The following is a 21,244-nucleotide window of genomic DNA, read 5'->3' on the forward strand; positions in this document are numbered from 1 at the left end:
TCAGGTGAGCTAAAAAAGAGTAAACAAGTTCATATACCCCATGCCCCTACATGTACATTACTTGACAATCATAAAAATGGCAGGGTGTGTATTAAATACAAAAAGCAATTCAACAAAGGGGTTTTACTCATGTAATAAAAGATAAGGGAGCTAACTGTGACAAGGCATCATCAGTAAGGGACCAACATTGTAATATTTCGACATCAAAAACATTTGAACTACAGGTATATATATCATGATATGGTGCCAACATTTAGAGGCCCAGAGGCCACATCACTCACCTGAGCAATAATACGGGGAATCTCGATAACTCGAACTTCGTGGGACCATGATTAAACTTCGAGAGATCAAGAGTTCGAGAGAGCGAAAGTTTTTAAAAAAAAATCCGGAATTTTTTGTTCCGGTCATTTTGGTTCTAAAATTACAGTATCTGGAAGATTTAATTTATAACATGGAAGGATTTCATTTGTATTTCTGCTACATTACTTCAATTTAAACAATAAAGAACTAAGTTGTGTGGTTATTAAGTGTACTTTTCACGTTAAAAACACTTTTAAGTATATTATGTTTTCTTAATCATAGAATTTTAAATAAGGAGCGGTTTACCGTAACTTTCACAAGTTGTTGAAATTAATAGATCAGTTATTAATTACCTATCTGCCCTTTGCAGGAAGCAAGGGGTAGTTTAACTACCAATTAACACTACCAAGCTAGCCCCAGGCGTTCACTCAACCATCCAGGTAAGGTCCACGCTGAGCTATAATTATACGCTTGATTGGCCGTGTGTGTACACAGCAACCTCTTTGAGTTATCATGAGTGAAAAACAATGAAATATGTATAACGGGACCCAGGTTTTACTTCGAGATCACGAGTAAATTTGCTTAGTTATACAGAAAAAAAAATTGAGACCGTGAATTCACTTCGAGAGATCTAAGTTAGAACCATCGAGTGTCACCTGTATGTAAACAGTGTCACAATAATGGGACGAGCGGAGATTTTTATGGTTTGAAAATCAGATATATACTAGATATAGTAGGATTCCCCTGCCTACTCAAATCATAAGCCAAAGTTAAACTTAACGTCGCGTGCTTGGTCTACACAATGGCATCATGTTTCATAGGTAAAATATAAAAATTGTGTCATCGGAAATAGCCGAAGAAAAGTATGTCATTTCTATTTTTCGATGATTTTCTTATATAAACATGTTACCATTAGGCCTCACTTCGCTGCGCTCTGTAATACAGTCAAAATTCAGATATCTGTTCAGCATAATCTAGTCATTGACAAATACAAGATATCTGAACAATTAAGTAGAGTACGCCTTGTTTAAATAGAGACAAGCCTTTTAAACATGGGTTGGTCACTTGATCAAATCCCATAATTTATAAAGCCCTTCCGGCTTGTATTTGAACAAATCAAAATTCAATATTTAATATAAAAAAGTACATCTGCCCTGTCAGATGTCCAATTATATCGAAGGCGCTTAACTTTTCTTTATCAGATCTTTATCTCAATGTATGTCAGATATCACTCATGGGATAAATTTTTAATATTCCACAATGTTCTTGCGCCACGTGAGATCATACTTAAACATAACCCAGCTTCAGGGGGTTGGGTGTAGAATGAAAAAGTAACAAAACAATTCATTTGATAAGTGTACAGTTGTAAATTGTGAATCATTTCATGCCGTTTCATTTTTTTTTTTCGATGAATTTATAAAAATATGCTCGAAAATGAAATGTTTGTTAATCTTAAAGGGGCATGGTCACAATTTTGGTCAAATTCTATTTTTCTGTTTTTATTTTTTGCAATGCTTTAGAGAAGCAATTCTAATGATCAAATGAAATTTGAGAGTCAGTCTTTAAGTTTTAAGCAAGATACAGAGCTCACAAATCTCTGTCATGTAAACAAGGCTCGTGCCCTGTTTTTGTTTACATTAGGTTCAATATACCAATAAAAAACCTTTTTCAAGCTAATTTTTCTATCTTCTTATTCATTTTAATGTTTAACACATTCATTTTAGGTCTAGAATTGAAATTTTCACTTCAACATTCAAAATCTAAACAAAAGCTTTGTTTACATGGCAAAGAATTCTAAGCGCTGTAACTCGCTTAAAACCCAACAAATGACACTCAAATTGGTTGCTTATTAATAATGCCTCACTGAAGCATTGTAAACATTAAAATCTGAAAAATAATTTTTGACCAAAATGGTGACCATGCCCCTTTAAAGGAACTATTTTTCCGTGTATAAAGTTGTTGATGTTTTTGTAGTAAATGTGTTGTGCGGCTCACAGTTATAGTTTCTATAGAAAAGTTTCAGGTTTAACAAAAGACATGGTAAAACATGTTATAAAAAGAATCTCTCAGGCCAAAATTAAAAAATATTTATGTTTCCCCTAATGCGACCGACCCAATTAAATCCCACCGACTGAATTCTTTTTTTCACCACATTGAAAATACATTTTTTTTTATTTATTTTACCCAAAATCGTTTTTAGAAGACCCACATCTTCTTCGTTTTGCAATCATTTTGAAAGCCTCGATCATTAACATGGGCAAAATACTCGCTTAACGATCAGTAACTTTGCCGGAATTTCCTCCGAAAGAGAATGTGTTCTGAGTTCACAATCGTGTAAATTAACCCCAGAGACATTAAAATGGCTATCATTTACAAGTTACCAACTAAATTTAATATCAACACTAAAAGTTATACACATCATTGTAATTTTATTTTGCAATGCAGAGTAACTTTAAGTATATGGTTAGACTACATGTTGCCTCACCCGTATTTAAAAGATAAGACAACCGATTAATCACAACAGTGGTTAACTGAGGCTGTGGATACGTCTACTGAATTAAATAAATACACACAAATACAGAGATTGATTTTATTTGTCATTTAGCTAACCCAATTACAAAACATTTCATCAATAAAATGTATGAATACATGAAATAAATTGAATTTATTAGATTGGATAAATTTTTAAAACTTTTAGAAGTTGTTTTATTTTTTATTAACTTGCTTAAAGTTTAATCCAATTTTAATCAAGGTTGGATCTCAGTATATCATCATTCCTGTAGCTTATGATGTATCAAATAATTGACAGTCTCCCTAATTTAACTGACGGATGTCAAACTTCTCCCTACTATTCTGTTATGGAGAAATAAATCTCCCAAAAATTAGGTTGGTACCTGTATGACAAAAGACTCTTTACGTTTTGAAAAAATTAAACAGTTCTCTTAATTTTGTCAAATTTCAAATCAACAGATACAAAAGAGTTGGTTTTGGTTATGACTATAATTTAAATGAAATTACATGTAGGTAAATTTACAAAAATCTTTAGTATCTAATTTGGGTTAAAATTTCTATGTCAAAGAAGAACATTTCCTGCAAGTGTAGTGATTTTGTGTAACCTTACTGTTGTAGAATCATTAAATATGACTTCAAAAATATGAACATTTATAACATTACCTTAAGTTTATCAAATATTATTGTTTTAATATACTTTTAGACATTTTATATACCAATTTTTGAAAAATTAGGTACATTATGATCATTAAAATGATATTTAAATATAGGTTTACATGTACATCAATATACAAATGTTATTATGAATGTATTCATGCACATCTAGTCATTGAATCAAACATATGTTAAAATTTAAGATGAACAATATCAAATTCTGAATTCGATATTAAATTTCTATTTACATTCCATCAGCACAAGTATAAAAATTTGTTTTACAACTGGTCATATTTTTTTAGTTTTGAAATAAATTAAAGAATTGATTTATTTCTAATTTATAATGTATTTTATATTGTGCCCTGACAGAAAAAAAAATTATTTACCTACCTACCTACCCAACTTCAAAATTTAGGGTCAGGTTAGGGGAAACATAGGTATTTTTAATGATGGCCTCATGATTTGCGATTTTATATGATTTTTATCCAACTCGTGTTTTATCAATCCCATAGCTCGCTTAAAGGCTCGGGGATAAAAATCACATGTATTGAATAACAAGAGGCCCATGGGCCACATCGCTCACCTGAGGAACAATAGGTATGATAAAATCAGCTCAATGGAGTCATAATACAAACTATCTGGACAATATACAATAATTCATGTAAATCCTGTATAAATAAAATCCATTTTCCCCTGGATATTCTTATGTTTATAATCATTAGTCCCTTTTCTAACAGGATGATTTTATAGTCATATCATGTGTTGAGTATTGCAGTTCTCAAAAAGATCCCTAAACAATAGTTTATATATGGGATATAAACGTACAGTAAACTCTCAACCTTCTCGTGAGGCCAAAGAATTGTCCTGGGGCCAAAGTCTTAACAATTATAAAGAATCATCTGGCTGATTAGTTTCTGAGAAGATTTTTAAAGATTTACCCTATAAATTCCTCTGTTAAACTTTGACCCCCCCCCCCCCCCCCATTGTGGCCCCACCCTACCCCTGGGGATCATTATTTTCACAACTTTGAATCTACACTACCTGAGGATGCTTTCACACAAGTTCCAGCTTTCCTGGCTGATTAGTTTCTGAGAAGAAGATTTTTAAAGATGACTCTGTTTATTCCTATGTAAAACATCGACCTCCCATTGTGGCCCAAACCTACACCCAGGGGTCATGCTTTTCACAAATTTGAATCTACACAAACTGAGGATGCTTCCACACAAGTTTTAGCTTTCCTGGCTAATTAGTTTCTGAGAAGAAGATTTTTAAAGATTTACTGTATATAATCATATGTTTAACTTCAATCCCCCATTGTGGCCCCAACCTACCCCCAGGGGTCATGATTTTCACAACTTTGAATCTTCACTACCTGAGGATGCTTCCACACAAGTTCCAGCTTTGCCTTCGAATTAGTTACTGAGAAGAAGATTTTTAAAGATTTACTGTATATATTCCTATGTTAAACTTCGATCCCCCATTGTGGCCCAACCCTACCCCCGGGGGTCATGATTTTTACAACTTTGAATTTACACTACCTGAGGATGCATCCACACAAGTGTCAGCTTTCCTGGCTGATTAGTTTCTGAGAAGAAGATTTTTAAAGATTAACTGTGTATATTCCTATGTAAAACGTCGATCTCCCATTGTGGCCCAAACCTACCCCCGGGGGTCATGATTTTCACAAATTTGAATCTTCACTACATAAGGATGCATCCACACAAGTGTCAGCTTTCCTGGCCAATTAGTTTCTGAGAAGAAGATTTTTAAAGATTTACTTTTTATATTCATATGTTAAACTTCGACCGTCCATTGTGGCCCCACCCTATTCCCAGGGGTCATGATTTTCACACCTTTGAATCTACACTACCTGAGGATGCTTCCACACAAGTTTCAGCTTTCCTGGCCGATTAGTTTCTGAGAAGAGGATTTCTAAAGATTTACTGTATATATTCATTTGTTAAACTTCGACCCCCCATTGTGGCCCCATTCTCAGGTGAGCTAAAAAGGTTAAGTTTACAATTCAATAAGTTGGTTTCTGGAAGAAGAGATTTTGAAAATTTTCGTAATAAATATTGACAATTTTTTTACTTTTTAAAGCGCTAAGCATAGCATAGCCCTTTATTGTCGTTAGACTTCAACTTCCGGTGCATCGAATAACCTCCCCCTCTAAGCAAAAGTATACATCATTTAAACTGGTTAGGGAACCAGTTTCAGGGGTTTATGCACATAACTGCACGGGCTATTGTGAATCTAATTTACGGGTTATTGTGAAATTAATGTACGGGGCTTACATACATCATTGCAGGGACTGTCATGCAGTGATGAGGAAATATAGTGCGTATATACAGAAGCTGAAATGCTATATACATATATCTGTTATATACATACAGAAGCTGGGTTAGCGCTTTTCAGTACTATCAGTACTTTGATTTAATCTTTAGCTTTTAAGATCTGTGTACAAACATAGAATTGTTAGCAAATCTCTGTATCTTGCTTATAATTCGAAGCAAACACTCAAAAATGGTTAGTAAATAGAAATTGTTAACAATTAAACACAAGAAACATGCACTACATGTATAACAAATAAAGAACACAATTTATTTTTTCGAAATGAATCATATATATACATGTATATACCTACATATTTCCGTAAGCGATATCAAACTCTATTTAAACTGAATAAACTAGAGAAAATGCCGAGCATCTCAACAAAAACCTATTGCATTAATCTACCAATATGCAAAAAATAATGCCGAATTACCGATAGAATGAATTGTATTTCAGTACTCCTACATCAGATTTTGCTTAATTTGCGCAGGTAAACAGTTAACGTAACTGTTTGATTTACCGAAGTCTCTGTTTGGTTTGATTTGATACGTAAAAATCACGAAATACAGACGAAAGTTTCCAGGTTACAAAGCATAAATAATGAAAACGAAACGAAAATCAGAACAAGCTAACATCAACGTCATGTGTGAAAACTGTCAACGCATTGAAATATTTAGCCTCAATTTACTTCACAAAATCGGCACCAATATATTTTTCATGTTTCAAAAATTTCCCTTCATACGCGAACTGTTGCACAACAAGCAAGATCGACCCTTTTTCGTATAATGTCATGGCTGCTTTAAACAAAGAACCTCGTTTTAGAAGTATGGAATACGAGTCTTGGTAAAATGGGTAAGCAAAACCGGGGCATAAAGGTATAAAAGCCGGGGCAGATTGGCAATCGTCAATTCCAAATACGCATTATTTTGCAGCAATATTTACAGCAAATACAAATATACTGGTCCATCAAATATCCTGAAATTTTAATGAGATTGGCAGATTAATAACTGCTTATCTTTTGTTTTGCCCAGGCCAAGTCTTGTCTACCCATTTTACCGGATGCCGAAACCGAGGGGCAGGTCTATTCGCCGGAATGGCGACGGAATAGACGTAGTGACATGTATAAAAAGGTCGATAACTTGTGTTAGGTATAAGCAATCACCATTCGGTTTTCAGTTATTTGATCTGTGGATAGAGGGCTATCGAAATATGTAAAAACTTATTTGATAGGTATATGTTTGATACATAAAACCTTGACCGGAATAAGCTATGGTCGCGAAAATCAGCTGCCGGAATGAAGAAGTCGACTTTATAAAACATCTAATATCTCGAAAAATTTTTAATATTTTTTCATTCGGAAACGATTTTTTTAATCACAACGACCAGGCCTATAAAATGTAAAAAAATTAAATCGATATCTTTTGATTTAGTATGCAAAACCTTGACCGGAATGGAAATTTTTCGTTAAAAAAGAATGCTGTAATCGTGCAGTCATCTCTAAATAATCACCTGTATCATAAAAACCATTGATTATATTTCCATTCGGTCAAGATTTTTTTCATCTTTGGGTATACACCTTTCAGATAATATATAGTTTTATATATCAAACTAGATTTAAATGCTCAAAACCTTGACCGGAATGAAAATTTTCACTCAAAATTTACAAATTTTATTAGATGCACTCAGGTATCGCTCAAGTAAAGAAGCCGTACTACAGGAAGGTGTGAACAACACATGTAATAAAAACATATATGTACTACATGAACTCGTATTTGTAGATAATCTTACATCTGCTTTTTTAAACATCATTTTAAAAAGAAACAATTTATACGCGAAATTAAGATAAAGAAATTGTTATTGGTTTTTTATTCTTTTATTAAAAAAGTTATTATATTATATATTAAAAATAAATTTCAACGATGCTTTTATCACAGTAAGTAGAACAGTACCAAAGCTAAAATTGAATTAAAAGCTGCTTGTCCATGTAAGCCGTGATGATGATTTAATTGTTTACATTATTAAAGTGATTTAGAATGTATCGAAACTATATATATAATTATATGTAAAAACTGCTTGTCCGTGTAAGCCGTGATAATTAGGATCGGATGATGATTTTAATTGTTTACATCAAAGGGAGTAAAAATGTACAAGAGCTAAATACATAGAAGCTTGTCCATGGAAGCTGTGATATATAAAATTGAAGGATAATTAAAAAGGATTCCGAAATCGGTATGTCGCCATCACAGATATTCGATAAATTAAATGCCGCTAAAAGAGTTCAAAGTGGTGAATACATCGGGGTGATGAACGCTCGCGACGTCAAACAAGTGAAAAACATTTAAACTAGTGTTAAAAGTGCAAAGCAGTTGACAAAAGACGAAATTTATAATTTAGTTTTATTGTCTAAGAGTAGTTTGAAACGTAACGGTAACGATAAAAAATCCGGTAGGAAAAAACCGCGACCGAATGATTGCGACAAGGAAGTTATACCAGCTCCGGATTCCGACGCCGCCGCGTTAGAACAAGATGGTGTTTGCGACGACATTCCCGTTAAAAAAAATCAAATTAGAATGTGAAGAGTGTTCCGATAAGGTTATTTAAGACGAAAAATGGGTTTCTGGGCTTAATGTTTCGCACAAGAAAAATATTTTAGATCCAACAGGGTGGCTGTGTTCCGATATTGTGAATTATTCATTAGATATAAACAAAAAGCAGTTTGAGCAAATACATGGGTTACAGTTAACAAATCTTGCACAAATCTTGCACCACTATTTGACGAACAAACTAAATCATGGAAATGCGATAAAAAATTTGAACATACTCAACCACCTTCAGTTCAGATACATCATACGGGTAGAAGTCATTGGGTAACATCTTTTCAAAATAACAATAACGAAATTTGTATTTTAGATAGTCTTAGCAAGAGCAAGAACCAAACAGTAAACACTCCATCTCTTGAAATTCAACTCTCTCTTATTTATGGGCGTAATAAGACTTCTATTCCTATTAAGATTTTAGATTCTCAACAACAAGAAAATGGCTTTGATTGTGGATTATTTGCAATTGCTAACCTTGTAGAATTTTGTTTTAATCCCGATAATTCATTTCAAACTAAAACTCTTTTTAATCAGAAAGTATTAGGAGCCATCTTGTAAAATGTTTAGAAAATGGTTTATTTACGCAATTTCCGCAAAATTCATCACAAACTCCTGACATTACAGTTTTAAAACACAAGATTTTAACAATTCATTGCTGTTGTTCTTGTGGATTTCCAGATTGGGTGGATGAAATGGTAGGCTGTGATTTTAAATTAGGGAAAAAGCTTTGTAATGTTTGGAAACATTCAAAATGTGCAGATGTAAATAATGATTGCACAGATTGGCTATGTATTGACCATTGTCATGATTAAATTTGTTGTTCTATTGAAATTTGTTGTTTTAATAAACTCCCTATGTTTTTATTACTTGTGTTGTTCACACCTTCCTGTAGTACGGCTTCTTTACCTGAGCGATACCTGAGTGCATCTAATAAAATTTGTAAATTTTGAGTGAAAAATTTTCATTCCGGTCAAGGTTTTGAGCATTTAAATCCAGTTTGATATATAAAACTATATATTGTCTGAAAGGTGTATACCCAAGGATGAAAAAAATCTTGACCGAATGGAAATATAATCAATGGTTTTTATGATACAGGTGATTATTTAGAGATGACTGCACGATTTCAGCATTCTTTTTTAACGAAAAATTTCCATTCCGGTCAAGGTTTTGCATACTAAATCTAGAGATATCGATTTAATTTTTTCACATTTTATAGGCCTGGTCGTTGTGATTAAAAAATCGTTTCCGAATGAAAAAATATTAAAAACTTTTTGAGATATTAGGTGTTTTATGAAGTTGACTTCGTCATTCCGGCAGCTAATTTTTGCGATCATAGCTCATTCCGGTCAAGGTTTTATGTATCAAACATGTACCTATCAAATATTTTACATATATCGATAGCCCTATATCCACAGATTAAAAAACTGAAAACCGAATGGTGATCGCTTATACCTAACACAAGTTATCGACCTTTTTATACATGTCACTACGTCTATTCCGTCGCCATTCCGGCGATTAGTCCTCACCGAAACCGAGACTATTAAACTGATTGAAACACGCCTTTCCTTTATTATTATTTTCGTAATAACTCAGATTTGAAACAGAATTAGACCTTAATTTTTGCAATTTATATTTTCCTTCCCATAAGGATAATTTATGCTAAACTACGTTGAATGTGGAATCAGTAGTTCTTGAGAAGAAGATTTTTAAAAATGCACCCCCCTTTTTCTACAGTTTCAAGGTTTTCTCCGCTTTGAATACAGATCGGACTTTTATTTCTGCAATTTATATTCACCCTCCCATAAGGATGCTTTGTGCCAAATTTGGTTGAAATTGGATAAGCGGTTTTAGAGAAGAAGTTCAAAATGTAAAAAGTTTACAGACGGACAGACAGACGGACGGACGGACGACGGACAAAAAGTGATCAGAATAGCTCACTTGAGCTTTCAGCTCAGGTGAGCTAAAAATCATACACCATCACAAACCATGAGAGATTATTTATTTACTTTTTATACTGAACATGCTGACTGCACTAAAGACCTCGACACACGTGGTAGGGTGGGTTTAGAAAAATCTGTAATAGTGTATAAAGGTATTTTTGGGAGTTGATTTTAATCAACTCTCCTATGCAGTTACTCAGACAAACCGAAAGTGAAACAGAGTTTGGACCTCAGCACAAATCATTGCTGCTGAAAAGACTTAGTTCTTGAAAATAATTGATAAATTCGATGTAATGTATGCTAAAGCATAGTTTTTCAAGGAAATTTATTTATAAATACCTTGAAAATAGTCAGATTTGGTACGACCAATTTTAATATTTTTTGTAGTCGTATGTATTCCTATGCCAGAGTTCAATATAGTCTCGTTCAACTGGAAGCTCGGCTGTCTCCGTAAATCCTTGTCGGAGTTCTATGGTGTCAGCTGAGCGTTTGGTTACAAGACTAGAGTTCAATATTGCTTGGATCCATACAATTTGAATCCATACAATAGAAATATTTCTAATACTGATACATAGTTTGATTGAATTAATTTTATCTTTAAATATTATTTAACATGATTCATTTGGGGGTTTCTCGACATTCTTGTCGAAAATGTCCAAAAATTCAGATGAATATTATAAAAATGTGTGTTCCGTATTTTTCCAACGATTAGTCGGTATTTTTTTTCTCTTTTCTCTCTTGAACTTTTATCCTGCAACCACATTGACTTCTGAAGGGGCCAACCATTTTGACGTCTTCGAGGAAGACTGATTCTGATTGGACTATCAGGAATATTAACCAATGAAACTGAGTTTAACATTAGCTATCAAAAGTTCAGTTTGGAGAGCATTTGAGGAATTTTATCAGAATTTAAGGATGTAAGTAGCATACGTTTGATGTGAGATTTAAAGATTAGTGCGAATGTTTCTCGACTTGTTGCAACACTGCTGTTGTCATAGGCAAAATCCCATCGTGAGCCCTGGACCGGTAAATGTCCGAGTAAAAATAAACTGACGACTTCCAGAGAATAATGACGTATATCTCCGCTATTTTAGGACTCATCTATTTGAAATTTGACATGAGTGTATCTCAGACATTACTTTTCTGAAAAATACATGCATATTGCGAGTGTTTTAAAAATTAATTGATTTATTAGGCTTTTGAAGCGAGCTGGTAGTTTTTTATCTGGGTCAGAGTTCAACCCCTTTCTTTATTTATGGTTACATTGAAATTAATGTTAAAATGGGCTTGGCCCCTGTGCTTTTAAGTCCAGCACGAGAGAGGTGCATGCCTCTGACACTGGAAATTGTTAAACAAACATTGACCACGCGCCGAGCCAACAGGTGGCTGGTTACGTAATGGCGAATACACTGGTGATGGTCAGAGTGGATAATTATTTCAATACATGGGAATAAAATTTCTTTCAAAGTAAGTTTAGATTTGCATAACACGCAATATCGGGAATTGTTTACAATGCAAGCAACTAGATGTTGCTGGTATTTGACAATACGATGCATAAGTATAAAGTGTAATTGTTTAAATGTTAATCATTAAATAATAATAAAGCATTATCTGGTACATCGTGGCATCATACACTGATAATGTTACTGCAGTTTATACGCCATTTTGAATTGATAAAAACGACCTATCGTCTGAATCAACGTATCGTAGGATTTTGTTAAAATTTTGGGTAAAATGAGGAATTCGACTAACAAAATAACATATATGAATTTAAAATAAATAAACATCAACAAAATCAACTTCTGTCAGTTCTTCAGTACTTTGATTTAGACTGTCTTTATATGTTTGATAATTAAATACAATTGATGTTATTCTTTTTCTGCAATATTGGAGAAGACATTTAAGCACTCTTTGATGCAACTGTTAAAGAGCACAAAATGTACAACCAGTTGGGAGAAATATTAATAATGGTTGTTCTATCAAAATTAAAATGCTTTTAGCAATGCAGCTGAGATTTAAATACAGGGCATATGTCCCTTGCAATATGCAAAGACTTAAATAGAAAGTTAGCAGAAACGAAACTACTGGTAATTTGCAATTGAACACATCATTCCAAACAATGCAAACATAATGTAGATGCATTTCCATGTCCTGTAAGTGGTTTCAAATGCTTAAATCTTCTATCTGGAGAAATTAAAAGTACTGGCAAGCAAGCAGAACTCTACAGACCACATAATTTCTTTATGACTTGATATAATGGGCAATCTTAGGAATTCAGAGTACATAAAAAGTGCCACAAAAGTTTTTAGTGAAACTTGTTTATGTAATAAACAATGCCAGTATGGCATGTTGACAATGTACAGTGGCAAGGCTGGTGGCCCAATTCCAATTTATTTTCATGAATTTTATGGATAAAAAAACCTTTAAACAAGAGGCCCATGGGCCATATTGCTCACCTGAGGAACAATAGGTATGATAAAATCAGCTTAATGGAGTCATAATACAAACTATCTGGACATTGTAAAATAATACATGTAGATCTTGTATAAATAAAATCCATTTTCCCCTGGATATTCTTATGTTTTTTAATTATTAGTCCCTTTTCTAACATTATGATCTTATAGTCATGTCACATGATGAGTATTACAGTTCTCAAAAAGATCCTTAACAATTGTTTATATATGGGATATAAGGCTACATCAAACTCTGAACCTGCTTGTGAGGCCAAAGAATTGTCCTGGGGACAAAGTCTTAACAATTATAAAGAATCATCTGGTGGATTAGTTTCTGAGAAGATTTTTAAAGATTTACTCTATATTTTCCTGTGTAAAACTTTAACACACCCACCCCCCGAATGTGGTCCCACCCTACTCCCAGGGATCATGATTTTCACAACTTTGAATCTACACTACCTGAAGATACTTCCACACAAGTTTCAGCTTTCCTTGCTGATTAGTTTCTAAGAAGAAGATTTTTAAAGATTAACTCTATATATTCCTGTATAAAACTTTAACACCCCCCCCCCCAATTCTGCCCCACCCTACCCCCGGGGGTCATGATTTTCACAACTTTGAATCTACACTACCTGAGAATGCTTCCACACAAGTTTCAGCTTTCCTGGCTGATTAGTTTTTGAGAAGAAGATTTTTCAAGATTTACTCTATATATTCCTATGTAAAACTTCGACCCCCCCCCCATTGTGGCCCCACCCTAACCCCGGGGGTCATGATTGTCACAACTTTGAATCTACACTACCTGAGGATGCTACCCCACAAGTTTCAGCTTTCCTGGCTAAATGGTTCTTGAGAAGATTTTTGAAAATTTCTCAAAATTTTTCATTAATTTCTAATTATCTCCCCTTGAGAAAGGGTGTGACCCTTAATTTTAAGAACTTTGAATCCCCTTTGCCTAAGGATGATTTGTGCTAAGTTTGGTTGAAATTGGCCCAGTAGTTCTTGAGAAGATGTTGAAAATGTGAAAAGTTTACGGACAGACAGACAATATACAGACAAAATGTGATCAGAAAAGCTCACTTGAAAAACATCAAAGAGAACTATTATTGTAAAGTGTTGTAAGAAGTATTAATTGTCTGGCCAATTTGAAGTTTGCACAGGAAGCAGGGACTTTAGAGCGGTTTTAAACAAGAGCTTGGACTTTGGGCAGTACTTGTCAAACTCAAATTTGATGAAAGCTTGGTCTACTTCAGCTGCAAGTCTGTGGCTCTCGGTCTGAAAAAATTCAAATTGACGACCTGGGAGCTACAGTGCCTCCCATAGTTAAACAAAATGCCAATGGGCCACATCGCCCACCTGAGCAACAACAGACATTCATGTAATAAAATCAGCTTTATGTAGTCATATGCGAAACATCTAAACAATGTCGTATAATATATCCTTTACAAAAAAAAATTTCCCTGCATATTCTTATGTTTATCATTGAGCCTTTGTAAAAGGATGATTTCACAGTCATAGCACATATTGAGCAGTTCTTGAGAAGATGATCAGACTGTTTATATATATAATAAACCTTCATCAAAATTTGAACCCCTTATAAGGATGATGAATACTAATTTTAGGTCAAAAGTGAATACACGATCTATCATTTAAATACAAGTAACTCTCGAAAGCTCGAAGTTCCTGGAACCAATGAAAAACTTCGAGCTTTCAAGAGTTCGAGTTTTCAAGAGTTCGGAATTATCTGTGTTGACCGACGGGTTTTTTAATGATTCCTACCGGATGTTATGATTAAGCCATTTATTTAGTGCTAACAGTACGCACATGCTTAAACAATGTTTTCTTCTCAGTAAAATATACAGAACTGGATGTTGATAAAACAAAATACAAACAACTATCGAATAAATTCATAGTAATTAATTTTTTCATGCCATAAATTAAGACCAGATTGCTCAGTACTACTGGACTGCATGCGAGATGATCGACATGTCGTAAATGTGATAAATGAGTATCACCCATTTTCCCACTTTTCGGGTCCTTCGCCAGCTGTAAAAACTTGTTCGGCAATAATCATTATAATGACAATGATGCTGATAAGCATAATTTTTACAGTTTCATAATTCTAAAATTTGACCATTGCTCAATATAATCGTTTCGTCTCAATTAATTTCTCATTTTCATTGCGTCTCCTAATTATCGTAAAACAGTTGGTGTTAATGGTTCAGGTATCGGTAAGGTCAATCATCAAACAATTACCACCTTGCAGGACAGATGTCGCCTGAATAAACAACCTGTGACACGGGTCCCGCGTCTAACGCCTGGAGCCATTTAAATGACCAAGTAGATGTTAATTAGGTATAGCGCTTCCAGATACACAGCGACTTCGAGGTATCGAGAGTAAAAAACTATAGATTACGAACAACGGGACTGCAGTTTGATTTTGAGGAATCAGGGGTTTCGAGAGATCAAGAGTTCGAGAAATCAAGAGTAAATTTGCTTAGTTATATAGGGAAAAAATCGGGACCCTAGACTCACTTCGAGCGATCAAGAACTTCGAACGATCGAAGTTCGAACCATCGAGAGTTACCTGTACATAATAAATAGTTTCCAGAACAATAATAATATGCGGGTGTACAATTAGCTGGCACCATTATGTTTATGGCTGTAGGTGAGGAGATAAGCGTACAGATCTAGCGGTGTACGACCAATGTATGACGGACTGCACACCTATATACCATAATACTTAAAGTTGTAAGTTGTAACTTTTCAAAGATAGCTCTCTGAATTTCATAGTCCCATCGCAAACCACTGCCAATATATTTTCTCTCCAATCTCAATAAGAGAATCGGGAAGTCAATATGCAGATTCCGGACTGTGGCTGCAGACATTACCCATCATGATCACTGACAATCTTCCAGAGTTTTTTAATACTATCGGTCCTAACGGCAAAACCGAAAGAAATCTAAATGTCTGATAACATAATTAAGATATATATCCTGTCCGTGTGACCAATAAGTTCCACTTTCACAATCCAGATATTTTCTATTTCTATGCAATGTTTTGGTTTTTTTAAGCATAATCTCTAAAATGCTTTAAGGGAGGCTTTAACTTAAAAAGGTTTCGCTCCTAATTTAAGGTTTTGGGTAGCCATTTTGGGTCACCTCTAGTCTGAAAATTCTGCATCACATATTAATTCTAGTAGTACATCTATATTTTACAATGCCAATTAAACTTTATTGAATAAAAATGTTAAAAAAAAAGAGATGTTTGTGAAACACTTATGCCCCCATCCCTAGGAAACATCCACAAAGAAATGGAACATAAACTGCAAATAACTGGAATTTTTCTAAGTCCAAGGGGTATAACTCTGTCGAAAATTGCTCGATTGCAACCCAATATCGATTTTGAGATATATATTATCATGATAAACCTGTATACCAAATTTCATTCCAATATGTTCATCCTCTGCGAAGAAAATGAGTGGAAACTGCAAATAACTGGAATTTTTCTACATCCAAGGGCCATAATTCTGTCAAAAATTTGTCGATCATACCCAATATCGTATTTGACCTAGATATTATCTTGTTAACCTGTATACCAAATTTCATTTCTATATGTTCATCCTCTGCGAAGAAAATGAGTGGAAACTGCAAATAACTGGAATTTTTCTACATCCAAGGGCCATAATTCTGTCAAAAATTTGTCGATCATACCCAATATCGTATTTGACCTAGATATTATCTTGATAAACCTGTATACCAAATTTCATTTCAATATTTTCATCCTCTGCGAAGAAAATGAACGGAAACTGCAAATAACTGGAATTTTTCTCCATCCAAGGGCTGTAACTCTGTCGAAAATTGCTCGATCGTACCAATATAGAACTTGACCTAGATATTAGAGAGGTTTAGCAAACCAATGTGTGCGTGTAGAACGAATTTCTACACATATGTACCCGAATGAACATACGTGTAAATTGCAAAGTACCCGTAATTAGGTTGAACTTGTAGCCTCTGTTTCCCTGTTGTCTATTAATTTTAATAAATATGTTAACTTTTCTTAAGCCTGAATATTCAATGTGAATACTGATATCTACCAACATAAATTTTCATTAGCGTTTAATATGTTATTGGAGTTTTATTTCACGTATCTCTTCCTCCAAAACATGCAATGGCTCCATTATCTTATTAATTTGCGATAAATAAAAATGTGCATATATAATGAATGATGTTTAATAAAATTAACACATGCAAAATCCCTACTTTTCGTTTATAACTAACATTCTCAGCTTAGTAGGAGAGGATATCCATGATTACATTAAAACATTTACACGTACAAGTACACGTTACAACTGCTAAACAAGAAAAGTAATTGAGCTGGTATGCGTAGTTCTAACTTGTAACCTACACGTACATGTTGGTCTGCTTAACCTCTCTATTATCATGATAAACCTGTATACCAAATTTCATTCCAAAATGTTCATCCTCTGCAAAGAACATGAGCAGAAACTGCAAATAACTGGAATTTTTCTACGTCCAAGGGCCATAACTCTGTCGAAAATTGCGTGATCGTACCCAATATTGAACTTGACCTATATATTATCATGATAAACCTATATACCAAATTTCATTGCAATATGTTCAACCTCTGCGAAGAAAATGAACGGAAACTGTTGGTGGACCAACCTTCCGACAGATCGACCGACAGACAGCAGCAAAGGGGGCATAAAAATTACATGTTTACAGAGTTTAGTAATTAAAGGACTATATTTTGTGGTAGAAGGTTTTCAAGAAGGAAATGAACAATTTTCATAACTCATAAGTTTTAGAGTACTGTTACTTTTAATTAGCTTCCTAATTTTCAGCACAGACCAAACATCTAGATAGTTTGTGTATTAATTTACGAGATATTCATGATGTTCTAAAAACATATTTAAAGTAAACAATATTTTGATATTTCTATCAATATATTTTGGCATATTTAGCTTGTTTTACTTTTAAATGAGACATTAAATGTATACATGTCTGTTTGTATGCAAAGTTTTGGAAAGATGACATAATTATTTTTTTTATTTCCGTTATAATTTGATTCCTCAAAAATTTTGTAACATCTGTTGTTGTGTTCAATATGTACTGGCCCTTGAAGCCATCAGCAAAGCAAGAATTCTTAAACTGTAACTTAAATTTTACTTTTATAGTCACTACATGTGTTCAACTTCATACTGTATTAAAATCATTAATATTCAATTATAGTTAAAACTATAAATATTTGTTTGAAATCTTCAAATTATCAATTTCCATGTTAAATTGTAGCAAAAATTTCAGGAAAATTATCATTTCTGTTTGGGGCCCTGTATTTAAAAAAATGGCATGTGACATATGGGTCACAAATAAAATAAAAGAACATTTTAGGTCCCCATCTTTATATCCAAGTGGTTTTTGGATGATTGACATTACTATTATTTCAGGTGCCAACCTCCTAAGTTTCCTCTAAGCACCTGCATGTACCTTACACTGATATAGCATCATGATATATTATACAGAACAAGTCCTGCCAAAGGCAATGGCATGACTAATGAATATTGAATAATATACAGATCCAGTACAATCTTTTGATTTAGCTATATAGCTTGAAAAAGCTATATAGCTTTATCAAGCTATTCAAAATAGCTTGATAAAGCTATTTGTATGCAGTTTTTGAAGAAAATATTCATTATAAGAAATAGACAAAAATCGCAATTAAATTGCTACTTGTATTTGCACCACTGACCATTAAAAACTTTACCTTAATTAAAGATAGTTTTAACACTGCAGCTTTTAAACACATAAAACCAAAAAATATAAACCCATTGTTTGGGTAACTGTTCACCACTTAGAGTGCAATGAGGCGTGGATAAGTATGATTCCTTCTCATTGTGATAAATTATTATAAATCAATTATCTTGTTTACCATAACTGACCTCCTTTATATTTCATTCTAGAAGTAACTGTGTGGTCATGAATTAATTGTCCCAAAACTTTTAGAACTTTAAAAGGAAAGTCTCCTGAGGATACAGAAATTGATATTTACATGCACTGTTCACAGTACAGTTCAAAGTTCAAAACTACTGAAAAAAAATTCCCATTTAAACAAGAAAAATGTATGACAAAATAGCTAATAGAATGGTGAATACAGGTATATCATTAATATTGATAAATTAAAGCACAGCACAGCAATACGTCATAAACATGATCAATAATCAATGGGCCTATTAATGAAATAAAAAATTAGCTTCTGGAAATATTTCCGTATTGATAGATTTTTCAACAAAATTATTTACCTACCGCCATATCATAGGACCGGCTCATAAAATATAAAAAATGGTTATCAATTACATCTTTGCACATAAGAAAATAACATATTCAATACTTACTGCCTAAGACGAGGTGACAGCTTGGAGATTTTATAAAAACCATCATTTAATTTTCTACGTTTTATGCTGTCGGCCATGATGCAACCATTTCGAATTTCGCGCCCAATCGGCAATCCTCGGCTAATTCCGCTACGCTATCAATCCAATTGTAACTACTCGGCCATTTCCGTCACTGCAATTAACTCTTTTTATCGGTTACGGAAAAGGGCGAGCGTGATCCGGTTGGCTCACTATCTGCTACCTTAGGACTAGGCCTACCGCGCATGCGCGAAATTTTTTAAACATCCTGTAGTTCGAGTTTGTTCAGATAGATTCGAGAGTATGTCGGTATGTTATGCTATACCATTTTAATGATATATTACACATAAACCTTATCTTAATTTATCATATTTCTCTAAATAAACATTGTTGGTAACACCGTGATCAATATAGTGTACCCTTTTCGATCCCGAATGACCCCGAAGTGCGATGATACTCCAAGGAGTCCTGCACTTTATTGGAAGAAGAAGAAGAAGAAGAACTTGTAATATTTAACGTTATAACGTAAGCATAAACCAGGGACGTATACATGGTAAATTCATCCTTGCAAAAACGTAAGCATCGCAAGAAATATTATTATGTTTATAAGGCTTAACTTTGATAAGGGACTTATGCATACACATACATTCCTTTTAATTAACAAGTAGAATAAAGAATAAGATATTTATTTCAAATAATGAACCCACAGGGTGTATAACAGATATAAAATATATTTGGAATTTGATGACATGACAAATATATCATTGACTTATTAAAAAGAAACATTGTACTCGGTTTGTTTACATGTATGATCTAGTAAAATAAATGTTATGGATATGGGCCACACCGCTCACCTGATGAACAATAGGTATGAAAAAAGCAGCTTAATGGAGTCATAATACAAACAATCTGGACAATGTACAATAATACATGTAGATCCTGTATAAATAAAATCCATTTTTCCCTCTGGATATTCTTATGTTTATAATCATTAGTCCCTTTTCTAACAGGATGATTTTATAGTCATATCATATGTTGAGTATTGCAGTTCTCAAAAAGATCCTTAACAATAGTTTATATATGGGATATAAACCTACATCAAACTTCTTGTGAGGCCAAAGAATTGTCCTGGGGCCAAAGTCTTAACAATTATAAAGAATCATCTGGCTGATTAGTTTCTGAGAAGAAGATTTTTAAAGATTTACCCTATATATTCATTTGTTAAACTTTGACCCCCCCCCCCATTGTGGTACCAACCTACCCCTGGGGATAATGATTTTCACAACTATGAATCTACACTACCTGAGAATGCTTCCACACAAGTTTCAGCTTTCCTGGCTGATTAGTTTCTGAGAAGAAGATTTTTAAAGATTTACTCTATATATTCATATGTTAAACTTCGACCCTCATTGTGACCCCACCATACCCCTGGGGGTCATGATTTTCACAACTTTGAATTTACACTACCTGAGGATGCTTCCACACAAGTTTCAGCTTTTCTGGCTGATTAGTTTCTGAGAAGAAGATTTTTAATGATTTACTCTATATATTCCTATGTTAAACTTCGACCCCCCATTGTGGCCACACCCTACCCCCGGGGGTCATGATTTTCACAATTTTGCATCTACACTACCTGAGGATGCTTTTACACAAGTTTCAGCTTTCCTGGTCTTATGGTTCACGAGAAGAAGATTTTTGAAAATTTCTCGAAAATTTTCATAAATTCCTAATTATCTCCCAGTGTAAAGGGCGTGGTCCTTAATTTTCACAACTGTTCACAACTTTGAATTCCCTTAGGCTAAGGATGCTTTGTGTTTAGTTGAAATTGGCCCAGTGGTTCTTGAGAAGATGTTGAAAATGTGAAAAGTTTACAGACGGACAGACAGACAGACGGACGACAGACAAAATGTGATCAGAATAGCTCACTTGAGCTTTCAGCTCAGGTGAGCTAATAAAAGTATTACAAGAATAAAAATATTTTCTGGCAAAGAAATTAAAATAATATATAACATGTATAACAATGTTTGT

The 21,244-nt window shown here is 33.8% G+C and overlaps 1 protein-coding gene across 1 annotated transcript in view; it reads right to left on the reverse strand.

Moving 5' to 3' along the window:
- LOC128185225 (uncharacterized) overlaps positions 1-19,290 on the reverse strand; it is a 160,679-nt gene extending 141,389 nt beyond the window's left edge. Inside the window, exon 1 of the mRNA XM_052854876.1 lies at positions 19,199-19,290. Within this exon, the coding sequence (XP_052710836.1) occupies positions 19,199-19,275 (77 nt within the window). The 5' untranslated portion in view covers positions 19,276-19,290. The remainder of the gene's footprint in view (positions 1-19,198) is intronic.
- Between the last annotated feature and the right edge of the window lie 1,954 nt (positions 19,291-21,244).

Source organism: Crassostrea angulata, chromosome 5 (assembly GCF_025612915.1).
Source record: "Crassostrea angulata isolate pt1a10 chromosome 5, ASM2561291v2, whole genome shotgun sequence".
NCBI lineage: Eukaryota > Metazoa > Mollusca > Bivalvia > Ostreida > Ostreidae > Magallana > Magallana angulata.